The following is a 19,293-nucleotide window of genomic DNA, read 5'->3' on the forward strand; positions in this document are numbered from 1 at the left end:
GATATAACCAGATCTAATGACCTCTGTTATCCAACTAGGACCCTCCCCATTTCGTTCAAGTAGGACACACTCACATGGCCTCTTTCTTTCATCCATGGAGTCTTCTTGCATCCATGGAGGTGGCACCCATTGCTCTAAAAGCCTCTTTAAGTACAGCCAGAGCCCCGAGAGTACAAAATATGAGTATCTAAACACATGGGAATATAACGAGCTGAAATCCAAGATAACCAAGTAGCAGGGCCATTAAAGTCACAAACTCCAACACGTGGGCACCTTGAAGTTCATGTTAGGATCACGTAATAATTACCATGTCCGGTTCAAGAACTCAGTATAGTTCCTCATCATCAATCATTTCATTCTGCAACATTAATCATACGCACTCTGATCCCTCATTTTGATCATGCACTTTGCAATTGATCTGCTAATAAGACAATTAACTAAAGAAAAGTGAAGATTAATTTGCAATAAAATTACCAGCAATTTATAACACAGAAGCTGCGGGCAAACAAAACACTCACCAGGTGCACCTCATGCTCACCAACCGCCCCATTGCAATCATGCTTATTGCAGGAGCATAGTAACATTGGATAAATCACAAAGTTAAAAATAATTGAATAATTTACATGGTTTTTGTCCAGAAAGCAGGAGAGCTCAATGACATAAAAAGACAGGATGATTCTCAGGCAAGTACCTTTTCATGAAATACATAAACCTGCAAAAAAAATGTTTTACAATATGTACCACCTCATATATATAAATATGAAAATATGAAAACAATTCCACAAGGATAAAAAAGGCAAAAAGATGCTTGATATATACAAGAAAACACTATGAACCAAACCATGCCTGAATAAAACCAGCCCCAAAATATATTTCATAATTTTGATGAAGGATTAATTGGGAAGACATTAAGAAGTGGCACTTGGGTCAGCTGGATTGCACACTAGGAATTGGACAGGTCGATATTAGCACGCTCATCTGCTAAGCTTTTCTCAGGATTTTGCCTGCCAACAACTTGAGATCTGCTTCTTTAAGTGCAAGGTGATTTCCAAGCCTGAAACGGAAACCCATTAAGAAAGAGCAATCCACACGAAGATTTTTAGAGTCATCCATAACTGCAAAAGGTGAATGATGAGTGTAGTGATTTTTGTTTTTCACTGCCTGTTGTCAAATGTAGCTACCCAACATCTATGGAATAAATGAAATTTGTCGAAGTTCAAAAAGAGAAAGGAAATAAATATTTTCTTAATTGGGCCACAAAAGCTACCAATAAACTTTAATATCAAGAAAATGGTCCCTAGTTAATAAGGCTTTGTAACAAAAGCCTTATTTATATTCTCAAACAAGCTGCAATGCCCATAAAAGTTGTACAAAACGTGATCATCTTTGACCTTGGCGAAAAGATAACATGGCAAACCTGTGCCTTAACAGAAGTCAAGAGGGTAGCCACCCTTTGTATTCCATAAGCTGAAGGGGATCCCATCCAATCGAGCTCCACCTTTTATACTACAAGCCTGACAGATCCCAGTAGCCTTCTCACATAAAGCATAGAAACAATTTATGTATCATTTGACTAGACACATAGTTCCTTCGAAGTGGTCACAATGGAGAATGTCAAACAAGTTCTACAAGGAAAGCAACAAAGAGTACAATGACAAGGAACAACTATGAACTAAAACATTCAAATTAATAATAAAGTACAGGTTGGATTGTGTGCGAAAATAATGGTTGAATGAGTGATTTACCAAGTGACAGGTTAAGGCCACCAGAGAAAAGACAGTAGATAGCGAGTGTATAAAATGCTATATAATCCTGACAAGTCGATACTTCAAGAAGTTGGGAGTCCTAAGTGAAAACATGTGAGTCCATCAACCAGGGTTCTTCAGAAGCAGCTACAAGAGAAGCCGAACTCTCCTCCCCCCAAACAACCCAAACACGCTCGATCTTACTTACCTACCTACCCATGCATAAATACATATGACATAAATACATACATCCATGACTAAATACATCTATACATATATAATGGTGATAAAAGCCGACTTTACTCGAGGCTCTAGATCTGAATTTGAAAATAAAAAAAGCTATAATCCCCAAATCTGAACCATTCAACATGAAATGAATAATCAGCAACAAATTGGGGAAAGTTATTACCAGATTGAAACATAAGAATTTTTATAAGATTCTTCCACAATTCTGACAGATTAATGATGATTTTCAAACAGAAAAACAGACTTCAGTCTTCTCAATAAACGAGTAACAATCTTATGGACAATTATCATTACTTTTCACACAAAAAGAGTTTCCAATACACAACCACAAAATCGCTTTTGATACATGATGCAAAGAAAAATAAATCTGCATGCTCAATTCATCATCATCATCATAACCTTTTGATTAATTGGGGTCGGCTACACAAATCCTGGTCTGCCATTCAGCTCTATTAAAAGGCATACCCTCAGTGAGGCCATGAGTCCCCGTATCTTTTCGAACTATTTCCAACCACGTCTTTTTGGGTTTTACCCGTTGCCCTTTACATTCCTTCCACTTGAACTAACTCGCGCCTCCTAACAGGTGTTGTACTTGGCCGACACCACACATGGCCAGCCCACCTAAATCTACTCTCTCTCATCTTATCGCCTATTGGTGCCACACCTAAATTCTCCCAAACAGATTCATTTCAAATTCTATCCCTTCGTGTCTCGCCACTCATCTATCTCAACATCATCATCGCTGCTACATTTATTTTGTGGGTATATTAGTTTTTGTCCGCCCAACATTCCGTCTCATAGAACAAAGTTGGTCTCACCGCTATCATATAGAACTTGCCCTTCAACTTCATTGGTATGCAGCAATCATAAAAAATTCTGGTTGCACGTCTCCACTTCACCCACCCAACTCTAACTTTGAATGCAACATCTTTCTCAATCTCTCTATTTTGTACTTCATGGCCGTCAATCTTAACTACTTCCTCGTCTCTACTCCTATTATTATTAAACTTACTTTCTATATAGTATATGCTTTGTCTTAGTGCTAATTTTAAAACCTTTGGACCAATCAAGCCAAAACCAAAGTACAAGATAATATCTAATATTAGTAGCGACCATGCTATAATTAATAAGAACCAATCAATGATGAATCTGTGTATGTACATAAATCAAATCACAAAATTATTCCTGACCAAGACAGTAATTATAGGAGCAGCGTAACATAAAAATTCCTGCAAGGCAGTAGAATGTGACTTTACAAGATTACAGGAGGTGCCAACACCCCAATTAATAGAGAGAGATAATTACCCAAGACCTGCAGGAAGCTTGAAACCACCAATACGAACACGCTTTAACGAATGAAGCTGGAATTTGTTGAAGGTGCAGTTAGCATAAGTAGATCCATCTTTTATCTCAAGTAAAACTGAGATTCATGCACATTTATATTTTTTTTAAAAAAAATTAATGTTCATGTCTAAAGATCAACATTATTCTATTTTCAACAATATCATCATCATTGTTTGATGCTGATTAGACAGTATAGGATAAATAAAGAACATTTACAACGAGAGGAATTCATTCATAATGGATGATAAACTAATGTTGTATTATTCAACTTCAAATGCCGGAGACAATTTTATGCTTTAAGTGCAGCGGCAAAAACTTAAACTCTTAAAACTCTACTTCACCTGTGTATAATAATCATCAGGAAATTGAATTAGATCCTTAATTAACATTACATGATGGGTTGGTGTTACCCTTGCTAGGATCATCTTTCAACCAAATGACATATACAAGAAACATTTTCAAATATCTTAAGACTTTCTAAAACCAGCAGTTGGGTAGTAAATGTGTAAAGGTTGCACTCACTCCACATGGTATCAAAAGTGGAGGCCCCACTACTTGAAATGGAAGGGATCACTAGATCCAAGAGTTGTCTGCTGGAGACATTTAGAGGCCATTACCGGAAGGGTGATGAGAATTTTATCAATAGGATTAATCCAAAGAACATTAGTTTTTACTTTTGTAAACAGAAATGCCTTCCAACTATGAGGTTCCTACAAACATCATGTTGGAACTCTTCAAAACAAAATGGTGATAAGAAAATATAATTCAGCCTTATGTTGCAAACATGTCCAGCACTCTAGGGCTACCTAACATTAAGTATGCTTCTAAGCAAATAATCAGAATGAGTTGATAAGAATGATATACCCAGTTCATGCAATCGACAAACTTACTTCAAGCCCCGCGTTTTTCACAATCTCACGAACTTCACGGTTTCTCCCTTCATTAACCTATCAACCACCAAATTATTTGATATAAGTAGATTGTTTTATTTAAGAAAACTACGCATCATCTATGGCTCCAAGAACTTTTAGAATTACATAATTTTAACTGACCAATAACTCATGTTGAAAGCAAGTACTTCCGAAAACAAGCTTCGCAAAGAGATGAATATAATCATGAACAAGCAATAATAGCTTAAAGGAAAAAGGGGGAAGTCATTAAGTGACTAAGTATCACATGAAAGTGACAAACTCAGAAGTTCTAGGCTGCAGTATAATGAAGAATCACATGCATTATTGAAGTAATGGATGTGGTTGCACGCATGAATCTGACCATCTTTCAAATGGTAAATCCATATTACGAAAAATCAACTATAGATGCTTAGCATCATGAAGCTGTCCTGAAACAATTATGAAAAAAGTGGTACAATACTTCCGTCAGATCAAGAGAATAAGATAGATTCAATAGTTAGAACGATTTCTCCAATGTCGTGGACATCCTAATTCTTATAGAAAAGGAAAAAATTCATTTTTAAAGGTCGAAAGTCAGACACAATTTGCCCTGCAAAATTGAGAAAAACAACTATCGTAATACATGAGCCTCACAAATTTCAAGATATGTGCTACAAGCTGAGACAACCTGACAGGAACAATAGAGAATGCATTTATTGGAGGTATGAAGCTGCAAAACTTGTTCCCTTTGTAAAGCATCATAAAATAAAGCCTTCTTGTGCTGAGCATGAGTTGTAGCACCTAGTGGCTCCATGTGAGGTTCTTCCTTAAGAAGGGCATGGTTAAAAGTCAGTGGAACATTTGAATCACCTATTATAAGGAGGGAAGGAGCAAGACCACTCAATGCTTTGTGAGAGCAAGTCATCCTTGTGAAGGATAACCACAACCTCCACAGAAAATCAGAGGTTAGGGATAGCATAGTTAGCTGATGGACCTAAACCCACCCAAATGGATTAACACCTTTCCTAGTTTCTGAATTGAAGTGCATTTTATTAACTTGGAGTCTGATGTCCCAGTTCAAATCCCTTGCATATTGTGGATAAACCAATGTTGTCATATTCGCTTCGGAGCCTGCTTCGGTTTGGTTTAAAAAATGAAGCAATTCGGTGCTTCGGCTGATTCGGGGGAAGGCTTCGTTCTTATTTATTTATTTTATATAAATAAAAATCTATTTTTAAATTTTAAAAACAATATAAAAATAAAAAATTAATAATATATAAATTCATTACTATACTTAATAATAAATAAAATAGTTAAAATATTATTTTAATACTAATAATTTGAAAAGTACTTGAATAATTCTTTTAAATTTCAAAAATATCAATACTTTGCTTTTGCTTTTGAACCCGGTCAGTAGAATTGCTTCTTTTTTTTACTATCTCTAAACGTGGCAAAGAATGTAAGATGGCAATTTTCCTTTTCGTACTTCCATACGTGCCATTCACCAGTTACACAACTTTTTGGTTATATGTGGCATTCAACAGGTAGACAACCTTTTGGTTACGGGAAGTTTAAAAAAGTTACAAGTATCGAAGGAAGAATACGCTTCTATATTTGCTTCGCTTTGCTATGGAGGGTAAACCCGAAGACTTCAGGCACTTTGCCCGAAGCAAAGCGAAGATAACAACAGTGGCATAAACAACCATATCACAAGTTGGTGAATTAATCAACTTTGTAAATCATAGATTTGATACCTCAATTCACACCCATTGGGTGCTCATTTTTTAAATAATTTTTATTTTAAAAAATCATCAAGTATATTAAATGTATTAAATAGCAAGCTTTGAAAAGCAACTTTAATATCTGAACTTCATGAATTTTAATAGGCAACCATGTTGAGTATTATTCTAAGTTGACTTACACACTTGATCAGGTAAAAAACACACAAATAGCTATCCAGGTTCACTTGCACACTTTACTAGCTTACCATATTGAGTCCTATTTTTGCCACCCTTCTATTTTTTTGACCCAAATTTTTTCACACATGCTTTATTGACCCTAAAGAACATGGCCGTGAAAAAAAAAACATAGACTGATTTTTTTGAAGAAGTGCTAAAAGTGGCAGTTCGTCTTGATGATGTATGTGTGTTTGCGGGCTTTTTGCTTCCCTTTTGTATTTTATTGTTTGGGAGGGGGAGGAACGGAGTCGTTAAGTTGGTTGTCCTTAGGTGAGTTTAAAATCTCTCTTTTTTCTAGGTTCATCTGTAAATGGCAAAGTGGCAAAAATTCGTAGCTGGCGTATTAGGGCTTTAAAGAGGGTCGGAGTTCTCTCTTACAAACGGTATGGTTGATACAACATATCAAATCAGATTTCCTTTGGTTTTGGCCCTCAGCATGCTCACACACTCATCTTCAACCTTTGGAAGAAGATAGATGAATCTGATGATGGTAAGAGGGAATTATGAATCCTTTCAACCACCAAAACCTAAATAGATGTTTCTTCAATCTATGTTTGCGTCTTGGATGAGGTACTTGAAGAATCTTTAAATGTAATTTCAGCATTATATGAAGTGAAATTTTCTGCTAGAAGTCTCGCAATTTTGCCCTTCGCTATACTTTTCAAATTGTGTAAAGATGAAAGAGAAGTAAAATTATATATCAACCCATGAAAGAGAAGTAAAACTAAAATAAGAAAAAATTACTACTTGTCCACTTCAAAATATCAGCAGATCCGTATCTTAAAGTGAGCTCTAGATGAGTATTCCTCAACCAATTTAAGGTCTAGTGCTTCCAACAAGTCATGGAGCTTCTTTATGCACAAGTACATCATCAGAAATGAGGTGAAATTCAAACAGCTGGACAATTCAAATTTCATTATCTGGAAATTCAAATTAAGGTTTCAATTATCATCAGTGGAGTTGTCAGCTGTTCTCAAGTGAGATCCTTTGGACAGGCCTAATTAGAACACTTCTACCAAAAAGAAAAAGCCACAAGAAGTGAAAAAAGAAAACTATTTTCTAGAGAAAATGCTCCATTAGATTGGTTATTACTTAAATATTCATAGAGATATGCAAGAGATTTTTTGATGAATCTCAAGAACAAAAATCCAAAATGTTTATTGTTTCAGTGTGCGCTACTCTTCAGTAAAAATAGATGAGTAAGCCCATTCTGAATATTCAAAAGAATTGAAACTCCTTGGTATCTAAGTTAATTGGAAGGCGATAAGACCTTTTAATGAAGGTATAACATCTCGCCACCATATCCAGAGTTCCTTCATCGTGGGCTAATGTAACCTAGAATGTGTGATCATGATTCTTGGTACAAGTTGACACTCCAAGGACACATATATCTCAGACACTTAAGAACTTAAGACCTTTTTGCATATCTTATTCTTTCAAATGTAATTATGGAAGTACTAAATTTCACTTGACATACAACCTGCCCAACCCCTCTCCATGATATACAAATGCATCATGTCTGAAACCGAATTATGAGAATGACGTTTCTGACACATTCATCTGTGTCAGAGACTGACATAAGTATCCATGTCATTGTACCATAGTCTTGGGCCCTTCAAAAGATTCCTCATCGTCATGTATGATTTGCATAGGAGGAAGGCCCCTACAACTACTTGAATGTTGTAGAACAAGTAAAAAAAGAACTTCGACAAATTAAAATGCCAAGTTCACAAAATGAAGGCATAAATCCAATGAGAAAGAAAAGGAAGATTGTCACAAAAATTAAAGGATAGAAGAAAGAATCCAAAGGAAATAATTGAAGAAGTTTCAATGGTGGTGGTCCAGGACAGAAGTATGGTCAAAGATACGCTCCAAGCAAAGATAAATTGCAACCAGAAGGCCACATGATGAATGTACATTATAGTTTTAGTTTAGGGTCTTTTTTAGTTTTTTTTTTGGATTATAGGGTTTTTATAATTTTCATTTTACTTATGAGTATTATTCACAAGTATTGTTCATGAGTACTGTTCATAGGGTAAAACTGTCATTAAAAATTTTAAGTTAGGATATATAGGTTAATGTACTATTTATTTGGACCCTTTTTGTACTTGGAACATAAAATAATATTATAAAAAGGTGCCTGGGCCCTAGGAGAAGGCAGTCACATGATTTTCTAGAATTGAGAAAAAGAAAGCTCAAGCTTTTGCAACCCTAGCTTGGGTGTGGAGAAGAAACCCTAGGTTTCTTTGAATTGTGCTTGTATTTGGCTTTGTTTCTTGCTAATTATACTATTTCTCAATTTTCCTGCATCACCACAAGACCCATCACCACCACCATCTCCTTAATGACATTTCATTTGTAGCAAGGTACGACACATCACATGAGATCGTAGATTGTGCCAAGCCAGGGGATTCAAAACACCGCTTTAACACCATCACTGCCAGAAACACCCAGTATAGCTAACCCCAGTTCAAGGAAAACTTGAAGAAGTCCCTAAGTTGACTCCATCGTGTCACTAGTAGACTCAGTCTTGGCAACTCCTGAGCCAAAACCTAAGTTTTTCTTTCTGAACATAAAGATACAGCATATAAAGGCATATAACTACCTTGTCAGATAGGTGTTTCACTTTATACTTGTTCTCTATGCTTTTTTAGCAAGAAGAAATCAAAATTCATTGCAAAGGCTAATGCATTATCGCCACATAAGCATCATGGCCATGCTGAGCACATATCATCGTCGACAATGAGCTTGGCAAGGATTCTTAGACAATGTTGTATAGTTTAGAGCATTTGAAACGGCCTAGAATATTTCAAATTTATATCATCTACAGTTGCCCTTTAAATGCTTTTCCCTTAGATTACATTGGTAATATGGCAATTCCTAAATCAAAGCTAGTGTGTATAATTACAGTGCGAGAGACGGCTTGAGTTTGGGATCAAGGACCACGGCACAACTAACAAGGTTCAAATCCTACCACAACCAACCCAACACCAAAAAAAGAAACATGATTTTTTTATCCATCATATCAATATCTTTGACATGGTCATGCAAATTTGAGGATCAATCCAAAATTACTTTTCAGCAATTCTTAAAAGTTAAGAAAGCAAAAGGGATAGTTGATTGCAATATACCCCATTTCCTCAAGATGTAAAAGATTCTCTACATGACGATAGCAATAAAATTCAGGAAAAGTTTGAAACACTTAGAAGACATCTGATTCTAAAGAGTCAATCACAGAAATACCACAATTCGTAGTCGAGATCTTGAACTGCCAGGTTGTGCTGGCAAGTGCTCGACCAAATCCGGCGTACAATGTTTTCCTTCAACAATTGTGCCATCACTGATTAACTGCAAATGTCGTCTATGGACATTACCTTCAATAGCTGCAATATATCTGCATGTACATGGTATTAAATATAACGTAAATGGTAGGAAGTAGTAACCAGTAGTCTAAATAAATAATTAACTAATCTCAAGTAGAAATAATGAAGATATGACCAACTTCAAAAAGAAAATTACATTCAGAACATAATCAATTAAGAGTGTGAAATAATTGCTCGTTAATAAGTGGCAACAAAACATATGTTCACTGAAGTCCAGATGAGAGAGAAACAGTTATATGATATGGTTAACAATTTTCTTAATTCTTTTTTTTTTTCAGGCTATTCATAATTTCATTCATTGCACTAATAGGCTCATTCTTGCAAGAATAGCATGGGATAAGGTCATCCTCATTGAAAGGCAGTTGACACAATGACACGATAAAATTAAGGAATAAGATTATAAAGAATAAGCGGATGATAAAATCTCTTCTTAAGATCTTGATTTTCTTATCCCTCTGAAAAAAATGGAGATGATATGGATGGGGCTAATTCAGTGGCTTTGAATGGTTCCAATGAAGGACTTGAAGGGATTAATCTTAATATATATATATATATATATATATATATATATATATATATATATATATATATATATATATATATATATATATATATATATATATTAAGATTGTCAATAGAAGAAGGATTATTAACAGTACGAAAAGATTCTTCACAGATCACTACGTGTTAAAAACAATAAAACAAAAGTAGATTCTCTAAAGGATAAAATCACAACTTGTCAAATCAACATTGTAAAAATAAATTACTGAAAGATAAGATCATCATGTGTCAACAAAATTATAGAACAATAGCTTTAAATCCTAAGGATATCCTGCCACCTCAAAATATGAGAATCCCTTCTCAATAATTGATGACTCCTTTCGAAAACCGTATATGAAGTTAAGGAAGAAGGGCATCAACTTCTTATACCTCTCTTTGGCTTTATTTAGCTCTCTTTCTCTCACTCTTAGCTCTTCTATTTCATTTCTTTTTGTATTTCCTTCTTGCTGTAACACAGGCTGTAAAAATACTATAAAATATAGGAAAAAGCTTTATGAAAGTTCAGTAAGTACAAAGGATGTGGAGATCCCACCTTGGCTGAGGGAAAAAAAATAACACAGTAAATAATAAGAACTATAAAATAACATAATACAATAACAGTAAATAAGAAGAAGCTAATTCCTAAGAGGACAAATTGATGATGCACAAAATGCCTCAAGTGGAAAAGGCAACGAGTATCATCTTTGGGAGCTTCAGATTCCTCCTAATGTTTGCGCATACTTAGAGGATGTGAACCTTAGGAGGGCTGCGAAGAAGAAAAAGAAGAGCAAGCAATGCATGAGACAATTTTCTAGCCACTTTAGGGTTTTTTCTAGATTATTTTATTCTTTTTATTAGATGGACAATTTGGGGACTTTTTATAAATTTTATTTCACTTAGGATTTTTTAGTCATTTTATTTATAGTTAGTGTTATTTATTTTCAAAGTCACTTAAGTTAGGACTTTTGGTTGTTTTATTTATTGTATGAACATTTAATATCCTTGAACATTATCATCATCATCATCCGAGCCTTATCCCACCTATTTGGGGTTGGCTGCATGAATCATGTTCTGCCATTCCACTATATCAAAGCCCATACCCTTAGTCAGATCATAAGTCACCATATCTGCTCTTAGTACTTCCATCCATATCCTTTTAGGCCTTCCCCTTGCCCTTTTAAAGCCTTCCACTTGAACCAAATCACCCCTCCTAACTAGTGTTGTTCTAAGTCGATGCTGCATATGGCCAGCCCACTTAAGTCTACTTTCCCTCACCTTAACACCTATTGGAGCCACTCTTAAGTTCCATCAATTGTATTCTATGGATATGTTGTTTATTTACCGCCCAGCATTTTGTCCCATAAAGCATGGCTAGTCTTACAGTTGTCCTATAGAACTTCCCTTTCAGTTTCATTAGTATTTGACGATCACATAAAACTCTAGAAGCACATCTCGACTTCGTCTACCCAGCTCTATTTCTATGAACGACATCTTCCTCAATCTCTCCATTCTTGTGGATTATCGACCCAAGATATCGAAAATAATGTCTTTTAGGTAGTTCTTGTCTAGCAATCTTTCCAACTTTCTCATTTCTACTCGTATTATTACTAAACTTGCATTCCACATATTATGTTTTAGTCCGACTAATTTTAAAACCTTTGGATTCTAGAGCATCCTTTCAAAGTTCTCACTTTGCATCGACACTGTCTCTAGTCTCATCAATCAAAACTATGCCATCCGCAAACAACATACACCACGGTACATCATCTTGTAGATATCTAGTTAACTCGTTTATAACTAAAACAAAAAGATATGGGCTCAACAGTAAACCCTGATTAGAGCTAATGTCACTGACAACTCGTCACTCCACTAGTTGTTCTTAGACTAGTTAGCTCTCCCTCGAGTATTATCTCTCACCATGTCAATATATCTTCTAAAGACTACTTTCTTCTCCAATGTCTACCAAATTAACTCTTTAAGTACCCTATCATATGCTTTCTCTAAATCAATAGAGATCATGTAGAGGTCTTTTCTCTTCTCCCTAAACTTCTTAATCAATTGCTTCTACCCCCCTCTTCCTCCTCTTCTTCTACCCCCCTCTTGCTCTATGCAGATGATCCAGAGGCTCTAAGAGTCTTGGCTGCTCTACTTGGTGCCTTTTCACCTATTTTTTTCTTTTTGTGTTTTACTGAGCCCTAGTAGCCTTAGAAACATTTTTACAATGGGCAACATCTCCCTTAATATTGGTACGGTGTTTCTTGAACTGGTAAATAATGATTCATTGGTACATGTGGTCCAGTCTATCCTTTGTCATTCAATAGGGTCTACCATATACATTCAAATCATTGCTCTTGCTTTAGCTGGAGTGTAGGGATTTATGAACCAATTATCCTGCCCACCCCCCACGGTTCCTAACGAACACTCCCCCCTCATTTCTCTCTTCGGTCCCGCTGACTGGCGTGCGTGGGAGTGAGTACATGAGTTTACTCTTGAAGGGTACCGTAGGAAGAATAGCATGACTTCACAATATTACATCTTATATAATTTTAATCATTTGGACATGGGTTATGACCATACTTCCAACCTGAATCACCACTTCTAGAAAACCTTTGAAGATATTTCCATATAATAAGGTGCATTTTCTTCCTTTTCTGGTTTTACCAAATTCAAATATTGTTTAATTTCATCCCAAATAGCTTCAGGAACCTTTTTACAAGAAACAACATTCCCTTTAATGTCGGCAATGTGTTTCTTGAATCGGTTAATACCCCTGTTGGTCGCTTTTTCACAAAAATTATATCTTATACAATTTTTATCATTTGGATTCGGGTTATAATCATACTTCCAACCTGAATCACCACCTCTAAAAGAACCATAATAAGACTTATCCAAATGACAAGTCTCCTTTTGTTCCTTTTTGTGTTTTACCAAACCAATGAACGAAAGCCTTGCTGCCTGGCCAACAAACCGCCTAGGCGGTGGGGTTTAGGTGAGCGCCTAGGCGATCAAGGCGCACTTAGGCGATCTGGGCACCCACCTAGTGCCATCCCTTAAAAAAACAAAAAAAGAAGAAATTCAAATCCACCAAACAAAAATAAGGCCCGGTATTGCCCTTCTCTCTCTCTCTCTCTCTCTCTCTCTCTCTCGATGCACGGCCTCAAGGTCCGTCTCTCTCACATTCTCTCTCTCTCTCTCTCTCTCTCTCTCTCTCTCTCTCTCTCTCAACATATCCTCCAAGTGTTCAAGACCTCTCTCCCACAAATATAGATCCAAAATAAAATAAAGAGGAATAAATAGGATGATCGTTAAGAATTTCATGTGAGAGCTCACACACACACAGATGTGTGCATGCGCATACACATTCACAAAACAACATATGGCCCCCACCCCAACCCCCTTCCCTTAGGTCCGCCCAAGTATTTGGGCGCCTGCCTCGGTGGCCACCTTGGCACTTAGGCGGCCCAAAACCTTGGCCGCCCACATCCACCTTCTTGAACATTGTACCAAACTCATCTATTGCTTAATCTCCTCTCTGATAGCTTCAAGAACATTTTTACAAGGGCAACATTCCCTCTAATAGCGGCAAGGTATTTTTTAACTGGTTTATACCCCTATTAATATCTTTTTCGCAATAATTACATCTTACATGATTTTTGTCATTTGGATTTTGGTTATAACCATACTTCCAACCGGAACACCACTTCTAAACAAACTCAAAGAAGACATTAAAGTAATAAATAAAATCCCAAGAATGAAGAATTTTAACTGACCTTTTGCTCGATCTTCAATGTTTGAGATGTTTTTCAATCTCAAATACTTCCCAAAAACCCTCTAACAAGCTTCAAAAATTGTCAAAATCAAATCCAAACCAAAAGGACGATGTTGGAATAAATTTTTCAAAACTCTGAACTATCCGATTGATCTCTTAGAAATACAAAACAGTTGCGTGACCAAAACCCCCCCTTTTCCCCCTTATTTAGGGGTTAAAAAAGATGAATATGCCCCTACCAAGGAGCAAGGGCATTTTCGCCCTTCAGCGGGCATAATCCCTAGGCGCCCGCCCAAGGACCCCACTCTGAAGGGCGATCTAGGTTTGGGCAATGCCCAAGCCCGCCTAGGCAGCCACCTAAGCGCTAGGCGAGCTGCCTTTTGAAACATTGAGTTTGTGAGTATCAATCATGGGCAAGACGGTGATCATTTGCCCAAGAGGATCTCAAGTACAACCCTGTTCACCATCGCATTCTACATGTAGAGTCAAATGATGAGAACAGCGACGAAAGGCCTAGAAATGGAAGACACCATTTTAGGGTTTTTGATATGAGGGTGGATATTCTCGACTTTGACGGTGAGACTCAACCCAAGAAGTTTATAGATTGGTTAAACACTTTAGAAAGAATTTTTTATTATAACGAGGTTCCCAAAAATAAAAAAGTAAAAATTATTGCCATAGCATTGAAGAAAAGTGCCTCAACATGGTGGGAACAACTTAAGGGTAGAAGGGAGAGAATGAGAAAGCTCAAAATTAATACTTGGGAGAGGATGACAAAGAAATTATAGGAAAAATAACTACCTAAAAATTTTCTAGAATCCATTTATCATAAAATGGATAATTTTAATCAAGGAGAAAAAAGTGTGGAGGGATACACCGATGAATTTCATGAGTTGATGGCACAAAGTAATGTGATTAAACGAGAAGAAAAGTGACAAGTTCACTATATGGGTGGACTGAGAACATCTATACACGATATGGTTGTTTTACAGTGTTACTAGACCTTAGTTGAATCTTACAACCCAGCAGTTAAGGTTGAAGCTCAGTAGAGGTGTCCATCATCAAGGTGGGGTACAGCCCAGGTTGTACAAGTGGTCGTGGAAGCAATTTTAGAGGAAAAATGGGAATTTAGTGTCTAGAACAAACACATGGCATGCTGGTTCATCCAAACAGCAGGATATTGTGGGTGTTGGGGGCAGTTCTACTCACCCAAATCTCTCAAACAGCAACATTATTAAGTGCTTTAAGTGTTCGGGAATCAGGCACTTTCTCGATGTCCAAATAGAAAATTTGTGAACCTTGCTAAGGAGTTTCTTGAAGAAGACAAGAAGCTATGAGGAACATGAGGAAAAAGAGCCTGAAGTAACATTTAGTGACCATGGGGAGATGGGGAGACTTCGGTGATCCAGCAGCATCGTTATACCCCGAGTAGTAGGCAAGGAAAAGGGAAGGGTCCCCGAATCCTTGATGATCTGAATGATATCTTGGGTGATCCAATCTTTGATGAGGAACGTTGTGATGAAGTTAGTGATCCTATCTTTGATAACGATCCCATCTTTGATGAGGATCCTATCTTTGATGGTAATTTGGTAAGTGATATTATCTATGGAGAACAACAAATTGGAGGGAAGGAGGATCAAGGAGGTAACAATGGTAGTAAGGAAGTTGTTTCTCTTGATATCTTGCCCAAATATAGAGAATTATGTGAGAACCGCCCAACAGTTTGGTATATCTTCATATGGACTTTTTGCAAGTGAGTTCAATATAGGATGTGCCCTTCGAATGGTTAATTATGTGATTCCTGATGTTGAGGTTCAACTTTAGCAATTGTTTCGTTTTAAGTAGAGAACCCTTATATCTAATCACTATGTGCGAGTTGAAAGAAATCACAGGGGTAAGGCACCATTAATCTTGAGCCACTTCAAAGTTTGTGGTAGAGTATTCTCTGATGTGTTCAAGACTAAGTACGTTGTGCTTATGTACCACAAGCATGGAAGATCTTAATGGGCCCAAAACATGGTTGATCCAATGTCTACGGGGGTGTAGTAAAATGGTACACCTTAATCTCGAGTCTCATTAATGTGGGAGATTCGGTGATGGTGTATCTCAGGACGGAAAGGCAGTCAGCAGATAAATACGACAAGTTGAATGATTGCAAGACAGGACCTTTCAAGATTTTAAAGAGGATGATGGGCAGCAACCCTTATAAGGTCCTTTTGCCTTCGCATATGGAGACTTGGGTATCATCTACATTGCTGAGTTGTCCAAGAATCATGGGCCAGAGACAGATGGAGATGAAGGTTCTACCACAAGGGCGAGTTCTCCTCGGCCAGAGGAGAATGATGACAAACAAAGTTCCTCAAGTATTCAAGGCGATGAGTATCTTCTTTTGGAATAGCAAATTCCTCCTAATTCTCGCTCATATTTGGAGGATGTGAACCCTACGAAGGCTACCAAGAAGAATAAGAAGAGCCACTACTGCTGGGGATAACTTTCCAGCCATTTTCGGGTTATACTCCGATATTTCATTATTACTTTTATTTGTTGCACAAATCAGGGTCTTTTTATTTATTTCCAAAGTCATTTTAAGTTATTTATTTTAAGTACATTTAGATTTTATTGTTTAACCAACGCCTGGGGCCTATAGGGGTCATTCAACGTGATTTTCATAGTAAAGAAAGAAACGCTTATGCTTTTGGAACCCTAGCTTGGGTGAGGAGAAAACCTTAGGTTTCTCCAAGTCATTGCTTGTGTTCGCCCAAAACTCATGCAGATTTTACAGTTTTCTCAAATTTTCTACATCACAAACTTTTATAAATTTATTAATACAAAAGAAAGTATAGTATGAACTTCCAACAATAGAATCTCCACATCTTTTATACTTGCAGAACTTCACAGAGCTTCTTCCTATATTAAACAGTACTTATACAATCTTTGATACAGGAAAAAGGAAACACATAATCAAAAGGAAGAGCTAAGGGTGAGAGAAAGAGACCTAGATAAAGCCAAATAGGTGGATAAGAGTTCAATGCCCTCTCCTTCTTCCTTCATCTCCTTGTATAGTCTTCAAATGAAGTCCTCAATTATAGAGAAGGGAATTTCACTTTTGAACTTAACAAGATATCTTTGGGATTAAGGTTATTGTTTCATATTTTACTACCACATGATGATCTTATCTTTCAAGAAATCTGCTTTTATAATGTTGATTTGACAAGTTGTGATCTTATCCTCCAAAGAATCTACTTTTGTTGTATTGCTTTTAACACGTCGTAGTCTATGGAGAATATTTTCATCCAGCTAACAATCTTTTTACTATTTGGCTTTTACCTTTATAAAAATTTTATTAAAAGTAATCCCATCCATCCCTTCTTTGGAACCATTCTACATTTGGCTTCGAGGGATTAGAAAATCAAGATCTTTCAGAAGAGATTTCTATCATCCTCCCTTTCTATATAATCTTTTTCCTTAATTTTATCAAACCATCGTGTTTCAACTAGTCTTCCAATGAAGAAGGGTTTCCAAGTTGATAAACAGTCCATTTCAAGATCCAAGGGATATGTATGTCAATGCTAAGAGGCTTCATTTCTTAGACTTGTCGTGTAAGCTACTAAGTAACCTCCGCTTTCGTCCCGATGATCAATCACCTAACCTTTTTGCTTTTATGGTATGACCTAAAGTTGCTTAGTACTTCTCCTGCGGAGAAGCAAGTAAATCATCCACACTTAATTTGATCAGCTATCTGACATTCGATCCTTCATCCAAAAGCATTCGTGGCTTTTGGGCAACAGCAAAAAGCCAGCAAACGACAGCTCGAAAGCAAGAAGCAATGACTAGCCTTGCGCGAAAGCCATTGGTTTAGAGGGATTAGAAAATCAAGATCTTTCATAAAAGATTTCTATCATCCTCCCATTCTATTTAATCTTCTTCCTTAATTTTATCAAACCACCGTGTTTAAACTAGCCTTTCCAATGAAGAAGGATTTTTTTTTCAAATTGATAAATATTCCATTTCAAGATCTAAGGGATATGTATTTCAGCCATTAAGTAATTCACTTTTATCATTTCGAAGTTCTCTATACACATAGTCCTCAAGTTTTGCTCGTAACATAGTTGTTATTGCTGCAAAACCTTCCCACCATAACAAGAACCGATTTGGAAATTTTGGTTAAATGAATTAGAAAAATGATATCAACCACGAATGAGTGAACATTTAGCTTTGGATTAATAAAATATAATTCTATGCATCCACGTAATCATAATAATTATAAGATGCGTATGATCGATAATATATTTCATTTAAGCTTTTCTTGAAAGAGGATCTTTCACCAAATTCTTCTAAACATATGATCGTATTAATTTTTAAAGTTCAAAAAGCATATTGGTTTGACAATCCTCTATAATGATGTTTAACAATAATACTATTCATAATATTTCGAGTGTCTAAGTATTTGTTCATAAAAATAGTAGTCTTTTACAATAGTTCTAATTGAAAAATAGGGAGTTTTACCCAAATATTTTATTTAAATGGTTTCAGCAGCTAGGTTAAATTCTAAGTCTATATTTTCTAAAGGTATGACCATTAGAGTGGATACCATTTTGTACAGGTTAAACCTTATATTCATCTTCGTATGTGATATGCATTAACATTTTTTTGTTTGGGATTCATCCGTGACATTCTTCTACTTTTTCACCTTTAATATTGCTTTCCATCTAGCAAATATTCATTTAGAGGTTACTTTTTTACAATTTTCTAGAATGCTTCTTTAGCAGATTTACAATCTATTCTTAACATAACGTTTTGATCTAGAATAACTACCACTTTGGAACTTAAGGTATAATTTTTACCATGCCTAGAATTTATTTTCTTATCATTGCATATTTTTCTGAGTCAAATTCAAGACTCCTGAAGTAAATTTTGCTCGCATTTATGTCTTTTAAACATTTTTCTTTAATATTCCCTCATACCCCTCCTCAAAAGCATCAGTCTCAATTATTTTTAAGGCTGAAAGATCTAGAATGGATTATTTTTTGAATGGTTAACGTCATTTGATCTCCATTTAGGTGGATTTTTCCCTAGGCATACTATTAGAATTTTTCTATCTTGATCCAAATTATGATAATAATATGAAACACAATTTAAACATCCTAAGAATCTCTATAATTGTTTTTTGTCAGTGATATTATCGAAGTCATCTGCAAATGCTCGCTCTTTCTTCCAGTTGAGCAGTTCCCTCATCAAGTTTATTTCCTATAAATGATATAGTCACCTAGCAAATCGATCTTCTTTGTTGCAAAAAAGAAACCATTAGTTCCTACCTCATTGTAGAATAAAGTATATTGTTTCCAATGTTGCTCTATGGATAGAAAATATCAATACATCGTTTATATAAACAATCAAGAATTTGTGGAATCTACAAAT

At 36.0% G+C, this 19,293-nt stretch overlaps 1 protein-coding gene across 32 annotated transcripts in view; it reads right to left on the bottom strand.

Moving 5' to 3' along the window:
• Window positions 1-676: 676 nt before the first annotated feature.
• The window catches only part of LOC18438664 (putative ribosomal large subunit pseudouridine synthase SVR1, chloroplastic), a 33,049-nt gene continuing 14,432 nt past the window's right edge, over window positions 677-19,293 (bottom strand). For 3 of the 32 annotated variants that reach the window (XR_016059427.1, XR_016059419.1, XR_016059411.1), the window contains 7 exons: window positions 9,427-9,577; window positions 4,226-4,282; window positions 3,297-3,352; window positions 1,746-1,957; window positions 1,418-1,532; window positions 847-1,054; window positions 677-712 (listed from right to left, as the gene is read on the bottom strand). Coding sequence is in view for 5 of the 32 variants with exons in the window: in XM_011626799.3 (XP_011625101.1) it covers window positions 982-1,054; window positions 3,297-3,352; window positions 4,226-4,282; window positions 9,427-9,577 (337 nt within the window). In the remaining 27 variants the exon portion in view is untranslated. Of the gene's footprint in view, window positions 1,055-1,282; window positions 1,626-1,745; window positions 1,958-3,292; window positions 3,353-4,225; window positions 4,283-9,426; window positions 9,578-19,293 lie in introns of those variants that run through there. The other 29 variants (XR_016059429.1, XR_016059416.1, XR_016059407.1 and 26 more) reach the window with 13 other exon arrangements.

Source organism: Amborella trichopoda, chromosome 7, assembly GCF_054954075.1.
Source record: "Amborella trichopoda isolate Santa Cruz 75 chromosome 7, AtrichopodaSantaCruz75HAP2 v2.0, whole genome shotgun sequence".
Lineage (NCBI taxonomy): Eukaryota > Viridiplantae > Streptophyta > Magnoliopsida > Amborellales > Amborellaceae > Amborella > Amborella trichopoda.